The 14,205-nt window shown below is 31.4% G+C and overlaps 3 protein-coding genes across 3 annotated transcripts; all 3 read right to left on the reverse strand.

The window, feature by feature from the left end:
* Positions 1 to 2,507: 2,507 nt before the first annotated feature.
* On the reverse strand, positions 2,508 to 5,145 carry LOC143242857 (integrator complex subunit 6-like). The gene is made up of 2 exons (XM_076486455.1): positions 4,839 to 5,145; positions 2,508 to 3,284 (listed from the first exon to the last, which is right to left on the reverse strand). The coding sequence occupies exons 1-2, from the start codon at positions 4,975 to 4,977 to the stop codon at positions 3,073 to 3,075; spliced, it is 351 nt and encodes a 116-aa protein (XP_076342570.1). The 5' UTR covers positions 4,978 to 5,145; the 3' UTR covers positions 2,508 to 3,072.
* A 1,418-nt stretch (positions 5,146 to 6,563) lies between these two features.
* Positions 6,564 to 9,232, reverse strand: LOC143242244 (integrator complex subunit 6-like). The gene is made up of 4 exons (XM_076485614.1): positions 9,153 to 9,232; positions 8,419 to 8,555; positions 7,273 to 7,443; positions 6,564 to 6,578 (listed from the first exon to the last, which is right to left on the reverse strand). Exons 1-4 carry the CDS (start codon positions 9,205 to 9,207, stop codon positions 6,564 to 6,566), a joined length of 378 nt encoding a protein of 125 aa, XP_076341729.1. The 5' UTR covers positions 9,208 to 9,232.
* Positions 9,231 to 13,856, reverse strand: LOC143242245 (integrator complex subunit 6-like). The gene is made up of 4 exons (XM_076485615.1): positions 13,778 to 13,856; positions 13,461 to 13,555; positions 12,949 to 13,059; positions 9,231 to 9,527 (listed from the first exon to the last, which is right to left on the reverse strand). Exons 1-4 carry the CDS (start codon positions 13,854 to 13,856, stop codon positions 9,231 to 9,233), a joined length of 582 nt encoding a protein of 193 aa, XP_076341730.1.
* Between the last annotated feature and the right edge of the window lie 349 nt (positions 13,857 to 14,205).

Raw genomic sequence — 14,205 nt, forward strand, 5'->3', positions numbered from 1 at the left:
TACAGCTCAAAACCAAAATTCACATGAAAAATCACCTACACAGGTCTCTACATACCCTAGAATTCCACCTATGAAACTAAACAAAAGTTAATGTACTAAAAAAACCTCATAAACACAGCTTCAAGTCTTTAATCAACTGGCTATGTATATCAATTTGATAAAGCAATCTTTTATTCACACCAACAAATTTTCACCAACTATTGCTCAAAATTTTCACAGAACTACCAGAACAAAAACCTCTAAAGTTATCTTAAAAAACAAAACTGACACTAATATATGAAAAAATATATCATGCACTGGAGTTTACTGTTAAACCCTAAAATCAGTTCAAAAATAATTCACTCCTGAAGAAAACTTGCTATTAAACATAACATTCCTGTTAACTTCATGTTCACTCAAAAATGCAGCTGTAACTGTAAGTCATTACCGAATAAAAATTATGTAGAAACACACTATACCAATGTCATTTATAAAATAATGTGCAATAGCTTTCCAGAATTCTACATGGGAGAAATCAGAAGAAAAATGAAAACAAGATTCACCAACACAAAAAAAACACCCTCCTATATTTACTTCAACTGGAACTCAAAAAATCAGTTTACCTATATAAAACACCAATTTAGAAAGAAAAGAGCCAAACAATAATTTTGTTTAAAATGCTAAAATAAAGGAAGCTGTCTGTCTTGATTGAACAAAACAGCCTTACTCTAAACCAATTCAATGTGTAATCAAGATACCTTTACTGAGCTGTTAAGCAATCTTTGTTTACGTAACCTCTTCGACTGTGTGTGTATATATATATATTTGTATGTTCATGTATACTACTTGTACCTGATGATGATGAGAGTTCGTTGAAATGTTTTACACTCCCCATAATGTTTCTTTTACTATCCGTTCAAGCTGTCTCTATACTTTACAATCCATACTCTATATAAGCTGACCTCTAAAATGGATAATTTGGCAAAGTATGTTGCAACCAAAGAAAAAGTGTGTACCAAGCAGGAAATAATTTCTTTTTGTAGATTTTTTTACAAATGTAATATTGCAAATATTACAAAAACTATATAGACATAAAACTGGACACAATTTAATTTGGAAAATCTATAGGTTTGCCATAAAACCAAAAATCACTTCTCACATCACTTTATTTACTCTATGTACCATCTTATAACCTGCTATGTATAATAGTAGTTAAACTTTACCTACCTTTAAGAGCTGTGATTCTTTAGTGTATTTTTTATTACAAGCTATGTAAACCAAATATGCAAAACATAAGCCTGTGAAGAGAAAGACAATGATGTAGGAAACCAACACTGACGATCACATTCTCGATGGAAGGTACCTTTCAGCAAATATAAACCAATTCAACAATAATGAAGGATGGTCTACCTTTTCTTAGGTTGTTTAGCTGCTTTAATTCTAATTGATACGTTTAATTTCATTAATAATAAACACTCATATTTCATGCCAGAATACAAAGGAATGAACACTTTGCACAAAAACTAATACACAAAACTTCAGAGCTTCACAAAAAATTAGGATATTTTTGTTTTTGAGTAAGATGAAATTGGCATTTCCAGAATGACAGGTTTTGGTATAAATAACAGTTTAGTCTTAAATTTAGGTGTTGCAACTAAAACAAAGTGTAAATCTTAAAACATTACAGCCTCTGTATAAATAAATGCCACACTATCTTGTTACCTTTACATATAACTTGTTTGTTTCATACATTGTTGTACAATAATGGTTTAATGCAAAAACCTAAGATATATATTTCAACAAACCAATTCTAAACAAAGATAACATAACTACACTGATATTTATATTCTGCAATGAACTAATAAAAATTACTTTTGAACCCTTGTTTTGCCCACTTTTATTTGTATAAATGGACACCTGTGACAGATGAATATCCTATATTGTTGACTAGTTTATTTCAACTTGTCCTAAACAAATAAGATATACTGGCTTTTTAATTTCAACCAACATACTTAAGAAATAACACCTTGCATTGTCCAACTTAAAATCAAGAACTAATAACATGATAAAATCTGCCAGTGTCTGGAAACATATACATAATCAGGCATACAAGCAGTGCTTTAGTGTTAAATAAAGAAGTGCTGGAACACATTTAACCATATAAGGTGGGTTATTTTCAATATAATGATGGTACAGAACTCTGCTAAACAAAATAAACGTACAGCAACACTGCATCCAGCACAGCAGCTAGCAGTGCTCAAAGCAGCAAACAGATACAAATAGATCTTTTTTATTTCATTATTTGCCTTTATAAAAGTAACTTAATAAACTGAAATTTTAGAAAAGTTGAAAACTGTAAGTAAAATTAAAAATGCAAATTGTCTAATTTACTATATAGAAGCAATCTCTGTTTCACAAAAAAATGGCCTTCACAAAATATCAACCAAAATTTCTTTTCATTTAATCAAGACAAATTTTACTCAGAATTTTTTTATTTTACATTTCCTTTTATTACCAGCACCCTACCCCTCATAGAAAATAACAACACTGATTGATGGAAAACAAAATGTTTGACAACAGACATATTGACTAATAGCTTTAACATCTGCTTGACATAAAATAGTTATTGTTCATCTTACTCTTTTGGTAATTAAGTTTTACTAGTTTTCAAGCAAGAATTCTGTAACATGTAGTTCATGTGGCATATATTAATGTGATGAAATCCTGGGTAGACTAGTAGGATCACTACTAGAAATAACACTTGTGACTATATAAGTTACAGCATACATGTTACAAATCACAGTTTAATTATAAATTAAAACAAAATATTGTATGCAAAGTTTTTAGTTGTGTTAGTTTTGTAAGCTCGTCAATACACCTACTTCTCTCATTTAACTGTAAGCATAATATACTCTGAAGGTTACAGGAATTATCTTGATCACCATGATTTACTATAGAAGTAACTGTCACAGCCACCTTTGATCTTCAGTGTCTTCCATGTTCTTTATCTTGCAAACATAGGCCACATTGTGACTTTGTAATATTTATTCTACTCTGTCATTATATTATTTATTTAGCTTAAACTTTAGCAAGTCACCTAGTGTGGCTTAGCTGAGGGATAAACGAACTATTCCTGGAAAATGGAGACGAGATGTTGTATGAAGCAAGCAATGTTCTTTCAAAGTCTTCAAGCAATTTAATTAAACTTTTTCTTCCTGCTTCATGAATCATCTCACGCACCATGAAAAGTTTAGTTGGCATACCTACATTGAAGTTATTCAGATGACTAAAGACACCACTAAAATCTGAAAAAAAACCCACAAAGAAGCAAAACACATTTAAATATTACACTTAACAAATAAAAAAATAAGTTTATCTCTAACATCTTGCATAAACAATCTTTTTATTTTATATTCTTTTTGTAATTTCAAACGTTAACTGGTTTCCAACAGATTTAAAATTTAATAAAAAGAGTAAATATATCATTTAATCTCCCTAAGAGAACAATATATACTCTTCAAAAAAAGAAACGCAAAAGGCAAAATATGAGACAAATTGTTAAAAATGTTTATTCTGGGTAGTTCTGTATGACATGTGTGAAACTTTGCACATTTACTGCTGAACATCCAAAGTCTGCAAAGGCGAAGTCCACGGTCACTAGGTGAAGTTTAACGTCACTCAACGTCAATAACGAGTATGCCCCCTGTGAGCATCAATAACTGCTTGGCATCTCCTGCCCATGGAAGCGATGAGATGACGAATCACATCCTGTGGAATGGCTGTCCACTCAGCCTGCAAAGCTGCTGCAAGCTGAGGTAGAGTCTGCGGTTGAGATTGTCGCTGTCGCAGACATCGGTCCAACTCGTCCCAAAGATGTTCGATGGGGTTTAAATCTGGTGATCTGGAGGGCCAGGGAAGAACGTTGATGTTGTGGTGTCTCAAGAAGACAGTGGTGAGTCGGGCTGTGTGAGGACGGGCGTTGTCGTGTTGAAAAACGTCGCTGACGTTCACCATGATGGGTTGCACATAGGGCCTAAGAATCTCGTCGACGGTTGCATACGGTCTGATCGGAAATCCTACGCAGCCCTGGTATGGTTGAGGCAGTAGATGTCGCAGTGGTGGTCCTATCCCGAAGGTGACGTAACCGGATGTTGTTGCGATCTTGTGCGGGCGTGGTCACACGAGGTCTGCCAGATCGTGGACGGTCACGAGTTGATCCATGTTGTTGGTGACGATTCCATAGCCTTGTGATGGTGCTTGGGTGAACATTCACAGCTCTGGCAACATCTGATCGATATTCGCCTGCTTCCAAGTGACCAATGGCGTTGTTGCATTGTGCTTCAGTCAGTCTTGGCGTAACTATATTGTGTGTCGGTGGCTTAACACTGAGCTATGGAAACCGAGAACCCGTCACTTTTATAGGGATTTTGCACATGTTGCACTTGCAGAACATGCGGATCTCTCAAACAAATTTATTGGACATGCATGCGTTTTGGCAAAAAATCCGATGTTTTCCTCTGTTTTCAAAGTGCACAACTTTTATTGACATTTTGGTCTGACAATCAGTACCTTAACACGTGTAACATCACATACTCTGAGCTTGTAACATTATTACATATATTTCTCTTAAAAATAACAAAATATCCCTTTTGCGTTTCTTGTTTTGAAGAGTATATATAAATTTCAGAAATGTGTAAAACAAATTAAATCATTGAGGTCATAAATATTTAGAATTCTTAGAGGTCAATTAACAGATCAATATTGATTAGAATAATCAATTTTACATACGATTTACAATTTTTATTTTTCTATATCTAAAATAGTCATTCACTGATATTTTTCAATAACAAAATATGTACCTCTTCCAGGTTTTCTAACTTCTTTGAACAACTTAGCTCTTAACAGAGAATTTTTCTCAGCAGTTTTGCTATCATAATAGTTATGAACATTCCCATTCCTTTGACATACTGGGATCTCCTCATTTTCTTTAATACTCATTAGATCGATATGATTTGTAACATAGTTTCTCAGTACTGTCGGTGACTCCTGTGAGACAACAACTTCTTCATCTACAAATACTTTAGTAAAGGAAAAAGTAATATTTACATATAGAAAACCAAAAACATTTTTTTATTCAAACAGATATTAAAATCACTAATGACCACCATAAATGTTGGGACAAAAAACATTGAAACTTGCTATATCAGTAAGGCTGAAACTGCATGCACTTGAATAATGACAGAAAAAAAAATTTCCTCAAAAACCTCCCCCAAAATGGGGAAAAAAAAGTAGAAAAACAAAAGAAAAGTAGCTCCAAGACTTTCTCTACAAGTGTTTCATTGAACTAGACAGTTACCGCACACTTCACTCTGTTTGTGAATACTCTGCTTAAATGACAATTTTGTCAGACTTTTTTTTTTAAGAAATTGGATTTTCAAAAACTGGTTCAACAATTTTAGAGTAAAAAATCTATATCTGTTGATCTTTTACTTTTACTAAACAATTTTCAAATCTGTTAGATATTTTAAAAAATAATATTTGAAAACGTAAGCTCTCAACTGTTTGTATTTTTAAGTTTGATGAACTTCATTTAACAACAGAAATATCAAAAGGTTTTTAATAATACATGATACATCTATGTATCACAGTTTTTCTTCAAAACGTTTCAATATTATATATATATATATTTCTCTGATATGAATATACATGATACATGTTGTAATTCAAAACTGTACATCATAGAAAGATAAAATTAAAACCTGACAGTCACAGCCTCCATTAGGCTACCAATAACTTTGGAAATGCCTTGTCACATTAATTCTTTAAGAACCTAATTTTATCTCCTCTTTACTTATCTTGACATTAATTATACAATTACATAATTTTTGAAATTTTCTGTAACAGTAACTAACTGTTAAAAAAAAGTGTAGCCATGGAAAGATATGTTATACTGGTCACATGAGAATTAGCTGCGTTTGGTTTGTTTTGAATTTTGTGCAAAGCTACATGAGGACTACCTGTGTTAGCTGTTCCTAATTTAGGAGTGTAAGACTAGAGAAAAGACAGCTAGTCATCACCATCCAATATCAAATGTTGGCCTACTCTTTTACTAATGAATAGTGGGATTGACCATACCATTATAATGCCCCCACAGCTGAAAGGGTAAGCATTTTTGGTGTGACAGGGTTTCAAACCTATAACCCTCAGATTACAAGTTGAGTGCCTTAACCACTGGCCATACTTAGTAATGCAAAGAGTTTAAAAATATACAAAAATATTCTTGTACAGAAGTGGTAAACAAATCTCTATGGATTAGTGCTTATAGAGGAAGGGTCATGATTTACACTAATAAGTAGCATTTAGATGTTTACACAATAGTGTTATACTTTTCATTTTCAAATAAACTAATTTAATTATTGCTGAAGCTATTTTAAAAGGTAAGCATCATTAGTTGTTCAAATCACAAAGTTATAAAATAATTGATATAAATAAGAGAAAGACAAGGAAAGCAATTCCTAGGAAATTATAGTTTTAAAGCAAACAAACTTATGGTTTGGTCCAAAAGGGTTATTAAAATATTTATTTCATTTGTAATCTTCCTAAAAACAGGATAAAGAAATTAACCTGAACCAACTTTGACATTAGTAAATATGGTAACCTTATAAATGTCAAATAACGTGTGCATCATTCAAGTATTAAAAGCTACAATATAGTGCACATAAAGGGTATTGATTATAATATAAAGTACATGTGAACAATAATATTTAAGTTATTTACCACAAGTAATAATGATAGTTTTAGATTTTCCAACAGAGAAATGTCAAATTTGAATGATCTACAGGAAAAAGCACTTTTATATATAGGTTATATATATTTATAAAAAATACTTGAATGAAATGGGTAAACTATGACATTCCACTACATTAAGAATTTCATTTTACAGTATTCTGTTTACTATTTATTTCACACTTTTTTAACAATGAAAATAAATTAAACACATGGATAATATATATCACATAATGAACCTTCTACACATTTCATAAATATGATACTGCTGTTATTTTGTATTTTAACTGGAAGTGAGAACCTAACTGAAAAGATACTGTTACTATTATTAAAACATTTTGAAAAATGTAAACAGTTAATGCAAAATTATTTAAGACATTTCTATTCTAAAATATATTTTTCAAAACAATAAAATCAAACTTGACTACCTTGTTTAATCTCTTGTTTTGATCTGAAGTTTTCTTTTCATGGGCATCAATGACAGGACTAGCAAAATAATTTCCATACTGCAGTGGTGAAGGACTTTTGGTCGCTTAAAACAAAATCTTTAGGTAGAGGTCCTGGTTTTCTTTTTGGTTTTGGGGCACCAAGTACTCCATCAGTTAGTCGCTTGATTCCTCTAGCTTGTGGGCTTCCACCTCCAACTAGGTCAATGTCAGCTTCATCAACCATCATACGCTATCAAATAAGAATAACTTTACTGTATGAAATTCTACTTACATTAATATAAGCTTCAATAATTTTTCATTTGCATGTTTTTTTTTCTTATAGCAAAGCCACATTAGGCTATCTGCTGAGTCCACTGAGGGGAATCAAACCCTGATTTGAGCATTATAAATCTGTAGGACTTACTGCTGTGCCAGCAGAGGACTTTTCATAGCAAATGAAAGTCAGCAAAACACTGATGAAACATCATTGATCATTACATGCTAAGACAAAAATGCTTGGTGATCACCAATGATTATCATAAACCATAAAATTAAAACAGGAATTATATGTACATGAAGCCTAAAATCTCAACAACAACAAAAAAAAAACACACTTTCCTGTCACCTGACTGATCCTATGCAAAATGACTAATTATAAAGTTGTTCCAATGCCCCACAAATTAATTTCTCAACTGACAACAATGAAAATTCCTCTTTCAATAATCTTTTAATTTCATTAAATTATTGCATTAATGTACCACCATAATGTGCAGGGTGAAGGTCTGATTTGTTAGCTGGTGTACCGTGTCAACACTATCAGTGAATCAAAGCTGAGCTTCCATCCAGACAGTGTCATACATTTAATTGTGGTGGCTAAAATGTTGGCTGTTGTCTTTAAACAGCCACAGGCTAAAAGAAATGAGAATATTTATAAATATGATAAAATATGTAAGTCATTAAAAGCATGAAAGCTAATAAGCGTGATTAACAATGATACCCTGTCAGAGAGAAATGCAATAAATATAACCTATATATATCATCAATAACAGAAATACCAATAAGTATGAACAATTATTTACTACCACAGCACAAAAACATGAAAGACCATTTCATGCTATAAGAGGTGAAAAACAATAAACAACCATCATGTTTAATTTCCAAGATCATTTTGAAACGGATTTTCAACATAATAGTTTTGAGCAGCTTCACATTTATAGCATATCACCTTTTCAATTTTGAAAGGATTTCCAAACATATGTTGTCGGACAGGAGTTGACTCAACTTCTCTTAATGGCGTTGGCATTCTTTTTAAATATTCCTGATAATTCCCCATTTGTCCAACAGGCAAACTGTGTAGTTGATCTGTAAAAATATAAAGCAGTTTAATCTGGCTCAAAGTTGCCCAATGTGGCTTTGCTATGAGAAAAACACACACTAGCTCAAAGTTATTACACCTATAATTAACAGAATATTAATATTTTTAATACATAACTGACTTGACACATACAAAAAAACTCTGGAACAAGAAACACTTGAATGAGATCAAAAGAAATAAATATTACTCTTACAAATTAAAGTTATTGGAAGATATTTTTGCTCTGAGATTTACAAAAATTAAGCACCCAGCACAGTTGCTGTAAACATAAAAAATTGAACAAAAAGTACCAAATGGTTTAATGAGTCACTTTCAGTCACTCAACTTCTTAGCAGACATTTAGATTTCAAACACTCACATACATACTTCTTAATAAAATGTATTAACACTCCTACGAAAAGTGGGGCCTAATAGGCCCCACTTTTCGTAGGAGTGTTAAGCAATTATTAAAGACCCACTGGTGCAAACAGTTAATTTTATTGAACACTATACTACAGTAAGAGTATTTGAAATTTTTCCTTTATACTGCTCACACAATATGCAAATTAAAATGCAAAGTTTATGTTGAAGTAAACAAAACATACCTGCATCTTGTAATGTCAAACGTGATAATGTAGTCTGAAGGAAATTTCCTCTCATTCGTGTAATTTGGTCAAGCAGACTTATCCGGAGATGTCAAATGGATTCCTATAACTTTCAGTTTTAAATGGATTCCTATAACTTTCAGTTTTCATTTCCTTATCTTTTACAGCCAAATTAAAATCAGTGAAATCATTGAGTTCTGAAATCAGACTGGAGAATCTACTTGCTAGACAAGGATTTGATGTTAAGCAAAGATCAGATAGCTTTTGTATATGCGAACTAGGACGATGGATTCCAAGACTGATCCGGACACTATCTGTGCTGACTTGTTTGTTTGATCCAACCATTAACAATATTTTTTCATATTCTGATTTGGCCTGTTGAAAATATGTTTAATAATGAAACTTGCAATGAGTTTTTTTCCCTAATTTACTTCCCTTACTTCTTTACAGATTAATTACAACTGAACTTAAATGATATGATTAACATTCATAGTACAAATAAACTGTACCTATGACGACACAGTATATATTAATGTGATCAGGCATATGTTGTAATGAGTTAAACACGACAAAGTTATGAAAAATTATAACTCAAGACTACAGTTACATTCATTGTATATATAAGCGAATTTCAATGTTGACCTTCTTTGGTGGAAAAAACAGTTTAAAATTTAGAAAGAGCAAGTTGTTTAGTTTTAATAACTATAATATTTTCTATGTGAATATCAACATCTAACAAGTATGCCACTAAGGTTTAAACTGACCAACAAGAAGGTCCAGGTGTTTTTCTTCTATAAATTTAAAAGTAGAGATTTTAAGAAACATTCAGATAACAAAGACCAATCCTCAAACTGTTTGGAGGTAGTATGTTTTTGTCATTATTTTATATGTTCTGTTTTATGGTTAATTATTAATATTACATTTAATCAATTCTATTATATGTTTTAAGTTTTATTAAAGATGTGGTGATACAGCAATACAAGTATTGTTTTGTGAAGCTGTGATATGGTTATATCGATAAGTTGTTCTGATACAGGTTATGCATCTATAAAAAATTTGGCAAGCTTTTAGTAAACGTTATAATTCTTTTGTACAGAGAAAATCTGAACTTCTAACAAAGTATTTTTGTTAATGGCACTTGAAATTCTTTTAGAAAAAATCAAAGTAAATAAATCCAAGATTTTTTTCCAGCTATATTTTTGTGTTGCAGCAATAATAAGCATGGGGTGAACATATACTCAATTAGATTTTATTTAGATCTCTACCAGTCTACCCTCAAGTTCTAATTCTTTAAGCAAGGATTAAAGTACCTTAATCTACAAGACCTTGGGCAAGATCAAATACATCAATCGAAGTACAAAACTGTAATTAGATCTGGAATCAGTCAAGAGGTGACAGAGCTATTAACCACTATGACACAGCTGGAATGTTAAAGCAACACCAAGCATTTTGAAAGTCTTTAAAATAGTTTTTTCTTGGTATCTTGACCCATAGAAACTTTATTATCTATTAGAAGGGCTTATTCTCTAAATATTCTGGACTAGAATGAATACAACATTTTTATATATATACTCTCTTCCTATATCCAGTCGTGAAAACGTTTAGTATCAAGTCTCTCTCTCTCTCTCTTTTTTTTTTTTTTGGTACAAGTTTTAAGTTGTTTCTGGTTTCCTGCACTCAGGAATTACAGAAATATTAAATGTTTCCCAGTAAAGAAGTTATCTTGGGATGCATTCTACTGGTGTATTATAATAAAGAAGTTTTATCCTTTCTTGGACATCTTCTGGTATTATTGTGTGTGTTGTCCTTTGACACTACTCTATCATTGATCACTTCTGACACCATCTTATTGCAGATTAACTTTATGATGATGCCATATTTGCATCTTACTTTTCCTTCAGTGCTAGTTAATTCTATCAGGAATTAAACCATTTAAATATAACAATTTCTTGTTTATTATTATATCAATGATATATAAGAATATTAGAATTAAATTAATTTTGGTTCTTACTGGCAGTATGTTTTCCTATGCTTCTTTGTCTGTTTATTCTTTTCCTCTTGCATATTCCAGTCTGTTTTCATTTTCATTGAGTGCTTTGTCTCTCATGAATCTTTCTATCAGGTCATCCATTAAATATCCAATTTTAGGTTCAGAAAAAGAGAAAGGATTTCAAATACTTTTAATGTTATTTAATCACTACTCTATGTTCCATTATTATTAATTACTTTCTGCCAATGATTCACAAGCTTCTGAATGCCACTTCTATAAAATTCTTGGGGTTTGAAGGAAAAAATTGTAGAGAGGGTAGTTTTGACATCTTCATGTGTTCCAAGCTCTTTTCCATCAAGATAGTTCTGCAAACTTCGAAATAGATGGTAATCAGATGGGGCAAGATCTGGAGAATAAGGAGGATCTGGAAGTTTTTCCCAAGTCTAGCTCTTCAATCCTTACAGATGTGATCCTTGCTGTATGGGAACATGCATTACCCTAGTGTAATGCAACACCTCTAAGATTGATCAAAGCAGGCCTCTTTTTTTCAGTGCAACATTCAAGCACTCTGTTGACAACAGAAGTTTGATGTAATCATATTATTGAGTAGCAGCAATGCAAAGTGGATCACATCAACAATATCCCACCAAATGCTTAACAAGACTTTCCTGGAATGTAGTTTCTACTGCACTACTGCCTTTTAAACTCATAAAGCATTATATGCCCAATGTGCTCCTCAGACACATCCATCTTCATAAGGGTTTATTTGATTAATGAACTAAAAAAGTGGAGTTGGGTTAGTTTTATTATTTGTCTGAACATTTTTATACATGTCCTACTACATATTTTAATCATTAAAGCAATCTACAAAGACAGAAATGATGATGCACTTTCTGTATTAAATTTTCAGACATTACTTATGGGATGGCCTTATACAAATCATGCCAAACATAACTGTTTTCCTTATATCCGATTAAAACATTTCATATTCACCCAAGTTCTTGTAGCTTCCAAGTCCACTGAGTGTGGAAAGGAGACCACTTCTCCAATAATTCTCTTACCACTCAGTGCTGAAATTTCATCCCAACAGGTTCTTACATCAAACTTCATAGCAAAGTTTTTTTTTTTTTTTTTTTTATCTTCAAGGCTACCTTTTGATGAGTTGCACTAAAAAAAAAATTAATATTTTCTAGGTTGCCTTCACTGGGAATCTGACAATAAAGAATTTGGATTATCTTTTAAGATGTTTTCTGTTGGTACATAGCACTAAATGCATCATACTACTTCATGAAATTCCTTCTTCTGTTACACTGCAATGAAGTTTTAATACGGAGTATCTTTTTTTTCTTCTTCTACTACAAAGAAACTTTAGTATTTTCTAGTGCGCATACTTTTCATTTATCTAACACTAAGTAATAACTCCAAACATACCTCCTCCTTCTCATATTCTGCACTAAATTTTATTCATTTTTTGGCATGCTCTTATTTAACTGATACCTTATAATAAATGACTTCAAAATCCTTTACCACTTTTATTTTCCTGCCATTTTGCTCACACACAACAAAATGTTTCAACATTGCCTAGCAAGCTATTCCTTCCAATACTTTACATTAAAAGAATTAGTAATCATTCTAGTATCATTCTTTTCCATGTATCAAACACTAACAAACTTTTTTAAGGAATTCATAGAACACATAACATATGAGTGTACTCTTATGAGTTTTGTCTTTTAAGATTCCTCCCATATACTTTTGAAGCAAATTATTATTAATACATAGTAAGTTTAGAGAAAGAAAGTAAGTTACCTGATTTTCAAGTCTCTTCAGGTAATTAAGAATACTGTAACTAAGACAGTTTTCCATGTTTTCTGGAACCAAGCTAGGGGCTCCCATTCGTTGCAATGCCCTCTTTAGTGGCTAAGAATAATTTAACCAATAAACACAGATTTGTTTATTGAAAACACCAAAACACAAAAACATATTAGAAAACACCAGCAAATGTAATCAACTGACTGCAATAAATATATTAAATAAACCAATTTATTAAGTTTCTAATATTGCAAAGCAAAAAGTTTATTCTTAAAACATGCACTGGACCTGTTCCTTAATTTCAAAATGCAGAATGCTGAAATGGTTTGATATTTTAAAGCAATTTATGAACCTTTTGCAAAGCAATATTAGAAAAAACAAAGGAAAAAAAGAACAGTAAAGTGCAATAAAAACTAATAATGAAAGAAAAGAACTGCAAATATTAATTACTTAAAATAAATGAAAAGAAACATTAGCATAGTCCCAATAAGCAGAGAAACATAACTTACAGCTGTATAATAAAGTGGCATGTCTTTTAAATAGCTTTCAAAATTCTGTTTCCATTCCTTTGGAGCCTTACATCTGTGAACCTTGAAAAATTCATCTAAGAAATTAGAAAAAAAAAATTTTAGCTTAACATTTCAACATCTAGTCTTGCAAATCAAATAATATAATTAAAAAAAATGAAATAACTAAGGAAGATCTTTAAATCCAAATTCAGCATTTCTTTGAAATAATTTTAATACAAGCTTATGAAAACAAACATTTAACTTGGAAATGCAGACATTAACTCTATCACCCACAAGACTTTTATTAGAAAACATACCTGTAGAAAGGAAGTCAATAGCAGTTATTGCATGTAATTCATTAATCAAAATACATAATTTCACATTATGCATATTCATGGTTCTTAACAAAACAAACCGTTAAGAAAGAAAATTTGATTTACCAATAAAAAAATTATGGTGATAATAAGGTGACTGTTTTGTGGCGCTAAATAATTTGACAAAGTTGTTTACCAAACTAATGGAGAAGAGCATATGATGTTACTACTATAGAATAATTCAGTTTGTTTGTTATATATCCAAAACAAATATGTCTGTAGTAATATTACACAGTAGTATAATTTGTTTGTCATTGTATAAACAGACTTTTCATCCTCTACTTACATCAGACAGTTATAGCTGGCAGCTGATTTTTACTTAATATTAAACCCATTTACGTGCTGCATATCTGAAAGCCAGTGTTCAGTTT

Source organism: Tachypleus tridentatus, unplaced genomic scaffold (assembly GCF_004210375.1).
Source record: "Tachypleus tridentatus isolate NWPU-2018 unplaced genomic scaffold, ASM421037v1 Hic_cluster_2, whole genome shotgun sequence".
NCBI classification, from domain to species: domain Eukaryota; kingdom Metazoa; phylum Arthropoda; class Merostomata; order Xiphosura; family Limulidae; genus Tachypleus; species Tachypleus tridentatus.